At 42.9% G+C, this 15,099-nt stretch overlaps 1 protein-coding gene, 1 long non-coding RNA gene and 1 other non-coding gene across 3 annotated transcripts in view; all 3 read right to left on the bottom strand.

Annotated features, from left to right (window-relative positions):
* The window catches only part of fgfrl1b (fibroblast growth factor receptor like 1b), a 39,550-nt gene extending 32,359 nt beyond the window's left edge, over positions 1–7,191 (bottom strand). The window contains exons 1-2 of the mRNA XM_061235317.1: positions 6,885–7,191; positions 6,556–6,646 (exon numbers count right to left, since the gene is read on the bottom strand). Of these exons, the coding sequence (XP_061091301.1) occupies positions 6,556–6,616 (61 nt within the window). The 5' untranslated portion in view covers positions 6,617–6,646; positions 6,885–7,191. The remainder of the gene's footprint in view (positions 1–6,555; positions 6,647–6,884) is intronic.
* Positions 7,192–12,088: 4,897 nt separating this feature from the next.
* On the bottom strand, positions 12,089–14,405 carry LOC133124750 (uncharacterized). The gene is made up of 5 exons (XR_009708342.1): positions 14,305–14,405; positions 13,598–13,682; positions 12,859–12,921; positions 12,525–12,581; positions 12,089–12,226 (listed from the first exon to the last, which is right to left on the bottom strand). It is a non-coding gene; the product is annotated as an uncharacterized LOC133124750 (long non-coding RNA).
* LOC133125352 (small nucleolar RNA SNORA74) lies at positions 13,013–13,218 on the bottom strand. The gene has a single exon (XR_009708429.1). It is a non-coding gene; the product is annotated as a small nucleolar RNA SNORA74 (small nucleolar RNA).
* Positions 14,406–15,099: the final 694 nt, after the last annotated feature.

The raw sequence follows: 15,099 nt of genomic DNA, 5'->3' as shown, positions 1-15,099 counted from the left end.
TTTTCTCTCATAATACATAATACCTTTTATGGTAAACTCTACAAACCCAGGGTGTAGGGTTGTGATAAACTAGGAGAAATTTACAACACGGCACTGTTCTACCTCTGCGGTGGGCTCAAACACAAAACAAACAAAGGAATCTTCTTTCTTATCAAAAATGTGAGATGGCTCCGAAAACAGCAAAAAAAAAAAAAAAAAGTTATCAGCAAACAAGGCCTGCATTATATTCCAGATAAGTGATGTCATCTTTGTCTCAGACAGCCAGTTCCGCCCCGCCATGTGTCACTGTGCTGAGACCAGGGACAGGAGGGGGCAGGTATCTGTAGGAGTCTGAGGTTCTGTGAGGGACACTCATACTGCAAAAATAAGTCAAAATAAAGTATGTATAACTTAAATACTTAAGTTTTTTGTGTTTGCAGTGCTGCCATGTTCACTCCTATGCATACTGTAAAAATGTCTGTCTTAACAAGTGCTTGAGTCTTGTAATAAGACTTTTTAAAAAATGTTTCCCCCCTCATTATTAGCTTGTATTAAGACACCTTTTGCTTAACAAGTGATATTGTCTTGCCCTATTTGCAAATCTGGAAATGAAATTAATGACTCACCTCATTGGCAAGAATTTTGTCTCATCTAACAAAAAGTAGTAGAAATACGAGCTGCTTTAAGAGACACAGTTTAGACAGAGTTTTGCATGGAGTCTAAATATAAGACTAAAATTTTCTTTGCTAAAACTGACTCAACATTTTTTTTTTCCAGCAGAGCAGGTTAGTTCTCTTCTTTGTGTTTCCTGGCCCTATCACTCTCTCTCTGCACACACGGGCACCTGATACCCTTAAATTGCGTGTACACATTTGGGCCTGTGCCCTGCCGTGATTCCAATAAAACTCCCCCCGGGCCAGTCAGCCCCAGAACATACAAAAAAACACCGAAGACAGCTGGAGATGGGAGGAGACACCTAACTCTACTGCTTCATAATTGCTGTTATCAATTATGGATTCCTTTTAACTTTAATATTTTCATGCCTAAAACATGCTGGTTTCACCTGATGCCAAAGGGGGATTTTGCAAAGCAAGCTCACATTCATTGTGGAAGCCCAAGTATAATTGCGGCACCCTCTCAAGTTTGTGAGCTCAAGTTATTTTGAAACATCTCCAACTATCCATCAATGTAGGATTGATGAAAATGAATATTTAGGAAGGCCATCACTGCCATGTCATGTCATGTTCTGTAAAATAGCAAAGCTTTATTCGGTAACTAAGAAGTATAAAGTACCAACAGTATACTGTTGTAGCTTAGACTATACTATTGTACAAATATTACTACAAATAATTTATGATAATAATACAACTGTACAACTGTAATTATGACAGACCTTTCTCTCCCAGTATATCTTCCTTAATACTACATCCCTCTCCTGAACTACACTCTCAAAAATAAAGTGGCAGTGGAGGTACGTTTTTGTTTTTCAAGGATAAAATTTCAAAAATGTACCTTTAAAGTACTCTGTTCTCTCTGGGTACAAATGAGTACACATTAATGATATATTGCTGGCTAGGGGCACGGTATCCTAGTCTCTATAGGGTTACCGCTCCAGCCACAAGCATTTGTACCTTTTTGGGCTTTTTCTCGTACCTTTATATCTGAGAGTGTACCGTAACCCACGCCAACCCCACTCCGCTGGCTCGTTATGAACAATCGCTATGACGACTTTCCCAAATAACAAGCCGGCCAAGTGACTGGCTCCTTCCCAGCATGCAGTGCTGGTGGAAGCGGGCCAGAGCCTTCCCACAATCAGGCGGGGGTGATAAGAGAGGGGCAGGAGGGCTGCTGGCCGGGGCCATTATCTGCCTAATGAACTGGACAGCCCTGACACCTGCCGAGGAGGGCAAACAGAGGAGAGATAGGGGCGGCAGCCACGCCGGCCTAAAAGAGCTGTTTACGGGCCGCCCGTGCCGGCCTGGGACCAGGAAGGCAACCGCCCTCTTCAAGCCAGCAACCTTGGTTGGTGGGGCAACGTTAATCCTCTCTTCTCGGCTGGGAGAGAAAGCACAGAGCCGTAGAGAAAGAGGAGAGGGCCCTGCAGTCCAATGAGGTCTGAGAAGGGCCGTTACTCTCCGGGGGGAACTGCGGGGTCTGGCTCTTCGCTTCGAAGCACTCGACGTGACGCTCCGGCTTGTTATTACGTATCATTTAACACCAAAAAGGATTACTCTAAACACTTTCAAAGATTAGAATGGTAAATCACCAGGCCGAACCTTTGATGTGAATGCCATTCGAGAAGGAAAAAAAAAAACAAACAACAAAACATGTGGCAGGCACTGTAGCAGTTAGTTAGACGTATTGTGCTGGAGAGCTCTGCAGAGAACACAACCCATAAATCAAACGACACCCTATTTATTAGTTTGGATACGGTCTGCTTCACTCGGGGGGGGCTTAAAAAAACCAGCTTGGTGGTGCCAGCAGACTGCCTGCGTTCAAGGGGCCCAGTCCGTGCCTGTGGATGGAGAGTCCAACAGTATAGCCACAGCGGTCTCTGCACTGTGCCATGTGACATTGTGATGTCAGAAAATGGAAAAGCAAGTGGCAGGCAGGACAGGGGAAAAATGAGAGATCATTCTTCATGCCGATTGGCTGATTTGCTGATTTGCCATGGCAGGGCAAAGAAAAATCATTCTTGATGCTGATTGGATTATTTGCCATGACTGGGCAGAGGCCAAGGATCAGGGTGTATCTGACCACATAAGGGAAGGAAGGAGAGCTAAGACATTCCACAAACTGGCTGTGTTCACCCCTTATCTGGGCTTGAGGGTGCTGGGACGTCCCTGATGCCCAAACATCCATGCGGCCTTTTTGTGCACGAGTGTACCTACAACAAATACGCAATACCGGCCTACGATCTCTCATTCTCTCCTCCCATCACACGTGTGTGCAACGCAAACCTCACTTTCATTATTAATAGGAGAGCTAACGAGGTGCAGTGTCATTCTGATGAGAAAGGAAGGCTCGGCCTTGATTTGTAAAAATGTATTTTTTAATATATGGTGCAGTACAGCTGTGTGTATATAAGAAAACTGTGAAGATTATCTTGTTATCTTAACTGACAATGATCATGACTGGGGTTTTCTCCGTTGTTGAAATAAAGGTGTTTTTAAATTCCAAAATTATCTCTCTGTGTCTCTTTCTCTCACTCTCTTGTCTGTCTCTGCCTGTCTCTCTCTCTCTTTCTCTTTCTCTTTCTCCCTCTCTCTCCGTCTCCGTCTCTGTCTCTCCCTCCCTTGGGCCAGCGTGGGCTTGCTCCGCTCGGAGGGGAGGGCATAAACAACACATTGTGTCCACAGCGTGTTTGTTCCCCTTATGCCCATATAAACACATAGGGCTGTAAAATCGGCTTTATTAGACCCCTTCCCTGCGGAGACCCAGAGCATATGGGAGGCCCACAGAGGCGGAGAAAAGGCAAAGGTGCGCACATCCACATCCACATCCACATCCACATCCGCGCACGTTTCGGTCTTCACTACACCTTCTAGATTTCCTTACTCTGCCCTGGCAGAACCGCAGCTGTCTCAGGTTTTAGCAGATTTAGCACCAAAGTAACTTTGAGGGGGCAACAGAACACCGTGTTCTGCCTTGGGACGTGAAGCACTTAGCCTGTCCACAATAGAGACTTGACCCCCATGCGAAATTATGGAGTCCCTCAAGCACACGAGTCCACAGCGCATTCGGTCAGCACATTCCAGGCTTTCCTGTCTTGGAATAACAAATGTACAGCACATTATGGAGGAATTAACGGGAGTGGAGCGTAGTGAGCTGCAAGAGTAACAGTAGCAAAGTAAGGCACAATGGCAGACTCAAACCCACAAACTGGCAGGGTCTCACCAGCCTGTGTGGCTCTCCTGAAACCAGCACCCACCACCCCCCCCCAGTCAAATTCGACACTTCTCCTGAGTACGCACTCCCTGGCTTTGAGTACAGACCTCCTGCTTTGCAGCTCTACGGTCCAACATGGGCAGCAAATGTGGGTGGCAGGGTGCAGGTTCGAGTCCTGGGTAGGCCGCCGAGGTACTGTTCAGCAAGGTACCTAACCTGAATTACATCAGTACACATCCAGCAGTAAAAATGGACGCTATGTAAAAAAAAAAAAAAGGTAAAAGGTTGTGGGGGTCGCTCTGCGTAAGGGTGTCTGCTAAATGCCAGCAACGCAATGCAAGATGCATGGGTCCCAACTCCCGCATTCCAAGGATGACAAAGACGAGGCCAAAGGAAGAAAGCAATCCAAGAACGACAAAGATTGTGCGTTTCCTCCTCAACAAACACACACTCATTCACACACACACCGCTGCATGAAAACACACACGCAGAGTGAGAGACGAGCAAACACAGCATACCTCTGTAAACAGACAAGACAATGGAGCGATCACCCTCAGAAAGGGTCAGCAGCTGGCCAGTGGGCTAATATAGAGTGCTAATTAACTCAATAAAACCATTCCACTTAAAAGACTGCTAATCTAGCTAAGTTAAAATACTTTGTATGCCACCAACAGTACTGTAAAGGTACGGTAAATGTATGCATTTTTCCTCTGTTTTAAAGTATTTTTGAAACAATTATGTACTTAAAGAACAAACAGAAATGTATATCTACTGCTTCTTCATTTCATTGTTCTTGCTGACTTTCAAATCTAAATCAGTATAACATCATCTTTACACTGAATTGTGTGTGTGTGTGTGTGTGTGTGAGAGACACAGAGAGAGAGAGAGAGAGAGAGAGAGAGAGAGAGAGAGAGAGAGAGATTTATTTTATTATTATTCTGTATTTTATTATTATTTATTGTAGTTCAATTATTATTTCCCATCTGTTGTGTTTGTTACATCAGTGAATGCATTCGCCTTGTGAGTGTACCTTACCATGCCAATAAAGCTAATTTGAATTTTCTTTTTAATTTGAGAGAGAGAGAGAGAGAGAGAGAGAGAGAGAGAGAGAGAGAGAGAGAGAGAGAGAGAGAGAGAGAGAGAGAGAGAGAGAGAGAGAGAGAAATTATATCAATTTGTTCTAGTAATGTACTAGCAGTGCCCTGTGACTCATGGAGCTCTACGGTGCCTGCAGTTAGCAGTCAACAGGGTGGTGAGACTAAAAGGTCAGTCAAAGAGAGACCCTCAAGTATAAAGCACGAATTCTTCCCTGATTTACGCAACCAGCCCAGTAGGTGTCATCGGCTCCGCTTTGATTTACGCTAACTGCTTTTCAAGTTGGCAGGAGACACAAAACTTATCCAGTGCTAAATTTCCGCTAAACTTCTAAGAAAGGACTTTGTTTGTTTGCCCTTGGACAGATCGCATCGACACAAACTGCACTTCCACAAGCACGTTTCGAGCTGTGTTCCGTCAGTATACACTACGCAGTGTATATTCCTGGTAAGCACAGTTACTCGCTAGAAAATCCAAAGTACAAGCACTTTCTGTCACGGTTGACCAGCAGGCAGCGTGAATTCCGGGTGTGCGACGGTGTTTATTAAACACGAGGACTGTCTGGAAAGGGAGGGATCACTCCGATTCCTGTTCAGGGTCCAGCGCGTTACTCAACATTTGCCTTTTGTAGGCTACGTAAAGCTCAGGAGAAATGATCATTAAAAAAAAACAATGGCTACCCCTGAAATTTTACAACTGAGTGTGATTAGTTTATGTCCCCCAATCACAATTCCATTAGGATAATGTAGACTTGAACACGTACTTAAATCCCACCTTCGCCCCATGTTAATTTTTTATGAACTTCTAGTTAACTCATGTCAAGTTGTCAATCCAACCAACGGTTTAATGCGTGGTCTTTTAGTTAAATCAAACAATTACCTTGTTAAAGAAACATAAAAAGAAGAGTGGATCGATAAACATGATCTTTAAGCCCAGTGAATACAGTATTTACACATTTGACTCGAACATAGTTACATTCGGGTTGTGCTTACACATTAACAATACACTTAAATTAACTGAGTGAGATACAAGCGGAAATGTGGGCATGATTTAAAGTAAGTTGCTTTTCCATAGTAAGTTTGCATGACATTTCATGCATTCCCATTAGCTAGGCTATTGCGTGAAAATGCATCGCTTGTGGCAGTTCCAGTGTTGTTTGTTAGATCTTAAAATTCACCTTACAAACAAAATTCCCCATTGCAGGGGCTGCGGTAAGGAAACACCAATCCGAGGTTAGAAAGGCGCAATGAAAGCGAAGAAAACGAGACAAGAGAACCATTGTGCACACAGACCGCTTCTCCGTAACCTATTCCAGTTACCTCAAGTGGTCTACAGTTCACTCCAGATAACGTGTCGATTCTGTTAATGTAAAACTACTTTAAACCGCAAGATTTTGGCCAGAAACTAAAACAAATATTTGGAGCGAACGTGCGTCACGGGATGATCTGTCCACTGTACATTGGACAGCCTAATTCGATTCCAGAATCAGACTTCTATTTCCAGAACCATGCGAAGTTTTTATTCTATTTATAAAGTAGATGCATAACGTTACGCAAAATAACCGCATAAATAGAAACATTTGAGCTGACTTACCTCTCGCTTCGGTTGATAGCGCCAGAATCAATACCGCTATGTGGATATTTAACATCCCCATACTGTAGGAAATGTTTCGGTTTCCCGGAATCTGTCATAAACAAACGGTGAGAGCAGAATGGAGGTTACAATGGTTAAATCAACGCTTGGTAAAATAGGCTACCTAGCTATGTAACTTGATTTCACTAATGTTTTGAAGAAAATATTGTTATAACACCTGCGTAATATTGGACGTTAACGGTAGCATTTTACTCGCACGAGCAACACGCCGTTTATAACCTTAGTTGGTTAGAATGGAGCAAGCAAGACAACATTTTGAACATACTCACACGCTCGTGCACGCTGATACAAAGTCCGGACGACGATTTCAAATGAATACCATATAAAACAATTAGGTCCTTCTCTTGATGAAGTTATGATATTCCGTTAAACCATACCCCAATGTACGTAGCGACCTATTTCAGGGTACATTCCCTCCGTAACTCAATCAGTCAGCACATATTTTTCATTCTCGAAACATACACGGGAATTGACTATACTCTTAGAAATAAAATATAATTGCTGCGGTCGATGAGAAAATTACTATGGAAACGTCCCTCTCGCTTCTCCTATACGATCAGAATAACCTCACCACCATCCTTTCCCCCCGATTAAAAAAAAAACTTTCCCTAAGTTTCACAGCTGTGGAGTAGCGGGCCCCTTGACCAATCATAGCCCAGTTAGAAACCCATTGCTAAGGAGTAGCGTGGCAACGGCCGGGTACCCTCTGTCGGTGAATGAGAGTACTGTCACTTTTATTTAAAAAAACATTACGTAGGCCTACTGGCAGACTAATCACCGCTCCCCTCTCCCCCTTATATTGTTCCATTTGTCAAACCACATTTTAGGACTGTAGCAATACACTTATCGCATTAAGTTTGGGCATAATTAAATCAGTGGCAACTCAAATTAATCTAGCAATTCCATACCATCACCCAGCTCATGTGTGCACACATGCAACTAGAAATGACATTCATTACATACAGGGCATTGCATGGTCAGGCACCAGCCTACATTTGTCAGGTTCTTCACCCTTACGCCACCAACCGGTCCCTTAAATTGCTGGCAATCCCCCAGAGTGTGCGCTTGTGTGTGTGCGCGCATGCGTGGGTTATCTTGCACCGGGGCCCATCCTAAATAGCTGCTGCCGCTGCTTAAGTGAATAACTTCAGCGTTTTCAACAACATGCATTTATACAGCCGTATATTTCACTGAAGACATTACCGTTAAGTATCGTGCTCAAGGGTATAAAGACTGTGTCCTCCCAGGGAATCTAACCTGTAACCGTTAGGTAACAAGCCCAGGTCCTTACGCACCATGCTACGTGTACACACCGCTGCTCTCCATCTGTCCGACATGCTGGCTGTGCTACACTACACATTCATCACATAAGTTGGTCAATAACACCGGGTAACGATTTCAGTCAGGCTAGATAGAAAGTAAAAATGCCTAAATTGAAATTGACTCGAAAACACAAGTGAGGCGTCATGTACTAGAAAGCATTTTCAGACATTTTGAATTTTCCCCAGCACAAGTTGTGTAAGAGACGTGAACACATCGCCCAGTAATCTACAGCGAGTAATTTTTAGAATGTGGAAGACCATGTACACTTAAAGGATGACTTTTAAGCAACCACGCGTGCTTGTGTCTGTTTGTTCGTCATCAGTGAGAAAGTTGTTTTGCCCAGCCGTATGATAAAGAATGTTTTCCTTCAGAGTTCATTCATCCGGAACGAGAATATGTACATGGCTGGAACAACATAGAATGTAATGTATAGTTATAATAGAATGTAGTGTATAGTTTTGAGTACATATATCAGAGAGCTTGCTTTGCGTCAGAGAATGCACCATGCTGATGTAATTCTCTCCATGCTGCATGTAATAAAGAGTGCCTTATCGCAGCGGTCAGGGTGGATTATTTTCCTGGACAATTTGGTGCGGTGACCCGGTGCACAGCAGCTGTGGATCGTCAGCGGGACAGACACTGCCGGCATTAAAATGGGCAGGGGACCATTTCCATCCCTAAAGAGTGTCTGTCCTCCTGGCTCTTCTGCTGCTCTTGTGCTTCCGGGTTTGTTTACGCCGTCCAGTTTCTTAAAGAGCTGTGGTAACGCTTCATTTTCTTTTTTTACTAGAGATAGAGAAAGCAAGTTAGCGGGGTTAGAGTCCCCAGCATAGGCCATACAAGGGTGTTGCTTTACGAGAGAAAAGGGGTTAGATCCCCCCCTAGCAAAGAAAATAAAAATACTAAAACAAATAGAATAAATAATAATAATAACAATAATAATAATAATAATAATACATTCATAAATGACAAGTGTACACATGAAAATGGGGAATAGTCAGTTGATGCTTGTTCCCCCTAAAGGAACACCAACATATTATATGTATACACGTTATAGTCGAAAGACATATGCATATTGGTATACATGCGAAAATCCAAAATGACAATTTCCAGAAGATGGTTCTTTTGAATGGACAAAATAGTATCTCTTAGACAGGCCCGAGAGAGTAAAAATAAACTCACTGCAAACAGTATTTTTGTGCTATGAAGAAGCATATAAGAGGGTATAAGAATCTGAAAGCAAGGCTTCATGGACACTGACGAAAATTGAGGGAGGAAGTTAGTGAGCTTAAAAAGCAGATAAATTAGAAAAACAGAGCAGATTTGGATAACGACAGGAATGTAAACAATCTAAGAAAAGCCAAACATCCTACAGGTCCTCCACCGTATCAAGGTATGCCCAATTTAAAAACTGTAAAAGCTGAACAGGGAAGTTCCTCTCATGATAAAGATGAAGAAATGGATCATGCTGACTGTTTTGAATTTTCATCTAATCCACAACCACAACAAGAAATACCAGGACAAACAATATAAAAAATAAAAACTAGGAGACAGCTCTAGACTGATAATGTAGACTGAAGAGAACAAGACACCAACTTCAACTAGACTGTGTAGGGCAGAACACAGGGCTGCAGAAAAGAGCAGAGGGGAATATGACCAATCACATGAGGGAGAAAGGGCAGATGAGGGATTAGCCCTCCAGGCCCCAGTTAGAATGGTCCCGGGACCCAATGGTTTACAGCAAGCACAAAGACCGCGGACACCTGCAGACCTCTGTAATATGTCTAAAACTTTTCCACAACCTCACAAGTGTCCTGAGGACGCCATAGAGGAATTGCACATCATTTTTAACTGTTACAATCCAAATGTCAATGATTTCCAGCAGTTTCTTAGAGCTTGCTAAGCCCGTGGGTTAAGCCATCGGGTGATGCCTGAAGCAAGGTTTGCAGGTCATTACAACGCAAGCCAGCTGACTGAACTTAAGAGATGAATCTTAGAAGCCATAAGACAAGCATGTCCAAGAAAAATTTGTTGGGATACAATTAATTTATACCTGAAAGAAGAAAAATAATAATCAGACAAATCGGCAGAAATGACCAGAATCTCAAAGGAACATTTTCAGCAACTTGTGGAATCCAATGCACCCAGATTTTGGGCTGTTTTGAGAGCAAAGGGAGGCTCTATCCAGTATTAGTATACTGTTCTTAATAAAGTGTAAACAGTACAGTGTCTTATTTTATAACATGACTATAATAACTGTCCTAATGGTGACAGGCGGCTCTCCAGGGCCATAGTGATATGAGAAATTGCATAAAAAAGGAGAGTTTGAAACAGACGGCATACTGTTAACAAGGCATTAGTGATACTGATGCAGTAATGTTAAATTAGACAAAGGAGTTTGGGGCATAAATGTGAAAACATAAACCAGACCAAAGGACAAGATGCCCTGTAGAACAACCTTATAAAACAGTTCAAAAACAAAACCATCAACATTCAAACTGTGAATTATTTCGAAGAACATCCACTGTTGAAATGTCTGAAAATCACTGCGCTTACCACCCTCAATCTGCAGGAATAGTGGAAAGTATTGGAAAGGAAAACTGGATGAAAATTTCACAAACATGAAATTCTGATTGAATGACCACGAAGACTGGCCCCCATCAGACCACTTACCCCCCTGTCCAGTAGTCCAGCCTGGCATGCATGCCCACCTCAGTGATCTCCCACCTGGACTCCACCGCCAACAGACCCAAGTCTTTTTTTTTTTTTCAGATTTTTCCCTTTTTCTCCCAATTTGGTAGCCAATTGTACCTCGTCTGATTCAATTGGAGGTAGTCGTATTAGATGTACCGCCCATACCCCGTCCCTCGGCGGCCCGAATGAGAGCGACACGCCTTCTTCAAGCCGTCTCGTCTCGTGCCCGTTGCTGTGATTCCGAGGCGCCCGAAAACAGACGTCTGAGACTAGCTGGCACCATTCACTCCACTGCCATTGCCACTGTGATGCTGCCACAGAAGCTGAACCCTGGCCAATCCCGTAATGCCCCTGGTGACCGGGACTGGCAGATTATGCATCCGAGGCCCGTCAGGCCCCTGAACCTGAGCAGGTGTCTCAGGTCATCATGGAAGAGTGCATGCAGGACCGAGTCCATAGCCCAGTCAGAACACCAAACTCAAAACTACAGTGAAGCCCACCCTGCCAAAATGACTGTTCAGCCAAATGTTGACCCCCACCACCTTGTCAAGAGTCCCTACCTACTTTACCCAAAGACTGGCCCTCTGTCCTGCCCAAACAGCCTCAGATGCCAACGCTAAACACCACTCCAAATCTCTGGCCACATCTCCTGCTTAACCACAGCCTCAGAAGCATTTAAGATGGCCTTCAATAGGCCCTTGAGGTTCGGACTTGGTAAATTACATTTTTATCCTTCTGAGTAAACATGTCCCAGCATATTTTTGTTCCATTTTCTTATGGTTGGAAACACAGAATTTTTAATACATGGGCAACCTTAGACAGATTCTTGTGCTTAAATGCACAAAAGGAGCATGAGCGTACTTTTCAGCACAAGTGCTTGTGTCCATTTGTTCATCAGCAGGCAGATACTTTTAGATTAGTCGATTCATCAGGAACAAGAACATGTATATGGCTGGAACATAGTGCCAAGTGTACGGTCAATGTAAAACGTAAAATTGCATCAGAACACCCCATGGTGATGCATGTAATGGTACCTTATCACAACAGTGCTTCTAGAGGATTTTCCTTAAAATGACAGTTTTATTTCCAGATCACTACATGCACAGGTCTTACCTCAAATATTTACTGGTTATTGGGTGTCAAAACCAAAATGCATCAGCCATGTTCTGACATGACTCAATTCAAATTCTAAAGTTATTTACAGAAAATGTATCATTCTACAACAGGTTGATTAAGAATTGTTTTAATTTGCATTTAGCCCATTTTATTTTCCAACCTGGAATCCCTTGCATCATTATAACCCAAGTGCCTGGCTTAAGACAACATTTTAAACCAAATTAAAGGCATGGCACCCACAGCAGACATTCCCCACCATAACTCAAAAGCCATTTAAAAATGGCTTAAGTAAAACATGGAACACGAAGCATGCATCAGGTGTACAAACCAGTCAAAGCAATTTGTTTACACAGTTTAGGATTTTTATTTTATTTTTAAACCGAACACACAGGTGTTTCCCCATTCAAGAGAAGCACAAAAGCAGAAACTGCAACTGGGACCCCAACTGCACACCGACATCTGTTTTCAGTCACGGTACCTGAAAGGAGAAATTTGGGAACTACAAATCAGTTCTGCAGAGGACAGCCTTCACCCCATGAACCTCTAGTAGATTACAAACAGCCAATCGCCCCCCACACACACTTCAAATGTCTCAGGTCTTCTTGTCAGGTCATAGCAGAATTGATCCACTTTAACCTGTGCCAAAGTCCTGTCTTTGATGTCCCAAGGAAAATGAGATCATAACAAGGAAGTTCCCTCTGCTATGATAGTACAGACTTGGGTAGAGGCCCTAAATGCATCAATGACATCATAATGCAAAACACATGGCAGGTTACCTGGCCTACATTCCATTGGTGACAAACTCCAGCTTCCACTGCTGATCTCATGAGTTTCTGTAGAATGGAGCACACCAATTACTACAATCATATATACACACATTCCATAGCTTTAAAGCCAAACCGTTTTAGAAAAGTTGTCATGCCCAATGATCTAGACTGTACTCTGCAATTTAACAATTCAATAGCAAGTCGACTCAAACGGCATGGTATGGCCTGACTCAAAATTGAGTTGCTTGATACAAATTGATCAATTTTTCCAATGTTGATGCACTTATATATTCATGTATATTCATGCCCGGAATTCAAGACGCAACCAGTTTGAAATGCTCACCTCTACCCTCATTCAGTCCTGCATGCAGAAAGGGCCTTCACAAGCACCTCCACATCCTGCCATCTAAACAAGGCAAAAGGACACTTTTACAAGAGGTATTAGATGAACTGGACCAACTGCACCAGTATACAGACACCGATTGAATGTTTGTGAAACTGTTCATCCCTCAGACTAGGACTGCACCCAATGTATGGGGGCACAGTCCACTCTCAGAGGGGTAAGGCACCATCACAGCCTAGCATCAGCAGCCACTAAAACAGTGTCTCCCAGAGCCCAGCCACAGTGAAGCACCTTCCTCTCCCAGCAGTGTAACACTGACCCAGGCACTGAGCAGGCCCGCGCAGCTGACTTACCGCTGGGGTATCCCCGTCTTTGGGATGGACCACAGAATCGTCATTCTTACACACTTCGTGTACACCAAATCTGTGGTTTAAATGCATTTCTACACATACCACAGTGGTATACATGCCATTTTGAGAAGGCACACCATCGGTTGCATTGTCAAAAAGGAGTGTTCGCAAGCAGGATTAGTGCAAATACCTCACATGAAACACGCAAAAAAACGCATCAACTCAGTTCTTATGAAAAGTACGCAAAGCCTAAAGATCTGCAGTCAAACGAAGTTAACGGAAAATTAGTCCTCATGGAGTTTAACATCGGACAACATGCTAGAAAACATTTCTTCCCCTAAACCAATGAGGGAATGTACATAATTTCAGCAGGCAGAGATGCGAATTACCTGATAAATCAGGTCACTTCAAATAACCCCATCAGGTTATCGATGGAAGGCGACATCGGAGAGCTTCAGCCCACATCACGCCACCCTAAAACAAAGATTTCATTCGACATCAAATGATCGAAAACTACAGCCAGGTACGGCTCACGACTGGATCGCAGTCTGAGCCCAACTTGCAACTCTGAATACAGCCATGCTAGTCTGCTAGCATGGATACATTTCAGGTACACCGTACAAAGCCTGCGAAATGAAAAACTAAATTCAATAAATATTATGGTTGCCTCAAAACAAAACTAGAGCTAGCTAGCCACCTGGTTGCATAAAAGTGCAGCTCGTGTGCGAGAGGACAAGACAAGAAATACAGCGACCAAGTTCTTGCACGTGTAAGGTTACAAACAGCACCCAGTTACCACGTGTTGCTTACAAAGTTCCACCACATTTGTCTAACTGTGTCGAACTTAAAAGGCTCGTGTGAGGAACAGGGATGGTAGGAATTATTGCTAAAATATCAGTTTCCCAGTTAACTGTTGCGAATGAAGTAACGTTATTGAAACTAAGTTGGCATTACAAAATGGAGTTTGCAAGTTATGTTGTCGGTCTACCAATTCACATGCAGTTAAAATTACGCTACCATACCTACAGCTGATAGAACGTGGTGGATACTTCTAATAAATCGTGCAGCTTAGTTCTAAATATCTTAATGGTCTTACCTCTGCGCACAAATGACTTCGTGCACCGTCCGCCATCCTTAATGAAAGGTCGTTTATAACGCTCCACTCGCCTTTATACTGCGCACCATAGAGTGCTTCGTCTGTGCCACGACGTGAATTGTGGGATATGTAAACCCTCCTAGGAAGACGCTATTTACGTGCGGAAATTGTCCTTAGATTTTGTTTTTTAATGCCCGAAAAAAATCTCGCGTTATTACATGTATTGAAGATAGAGAAATTTCAACATAGAGCAATTTCACAAATAATATAAAAAATAAAATAAATAAAAATACATAATATAAAAAATAAAAGCAATGAACAAAAGCGTGTAAACTTGATGCAACAGAAGATTGGAGTCATCTTTAAGCTACAGTTTAAACAACTATCACTGCAAAAGTTGAAATATTTTAGAGACCAAAGCTTTGCATTGATTTGCGAATGTGCTCATCAAAATTTCTATGGATTTCACTTACATTGAAAATCTGTTTCAGAATGATGGTTGTGCACTTATTCAGGCTGGCAAAAGTTGATGCTTGCACAGAACACAATCTACATAGGTCATTTTAAACTGCAATCAATGGTAACTCTGTTCACATTAGAAGACAGGATGGAAAGTTATATTTTGTGAGGGTGTTTTTTATTTTGATTTCTCATTGGGTCAATACAGTTATAGTTAGAGTTTAATGCAATACCACAGGTCGAGGCGGCCTGATTTTCTCTCCCCCCCCCCCCCCCCCCCCAAGAGATCACAAAAGACAAATGGTTGCTGTCCACTAGCCTATTAGCAAAGCACAT

The sequence above is a fragment of the Conger conger genome, chromosome 3 (assembly GCF_963514075.1).
Source record: "Conger conger chromosome 3, fConCon1.1, whole genome shotgun sequence".
In the NCBI taxonomy this organism is placed as follows: Eukaryota; Metazoa; Chordata; class Actinopteri; order Anguilliformes; family Congridae; genus Conger; species Conger conger.
This window is presented reverse-complemented; position numbering and strand designations above follow the sequence as displayed.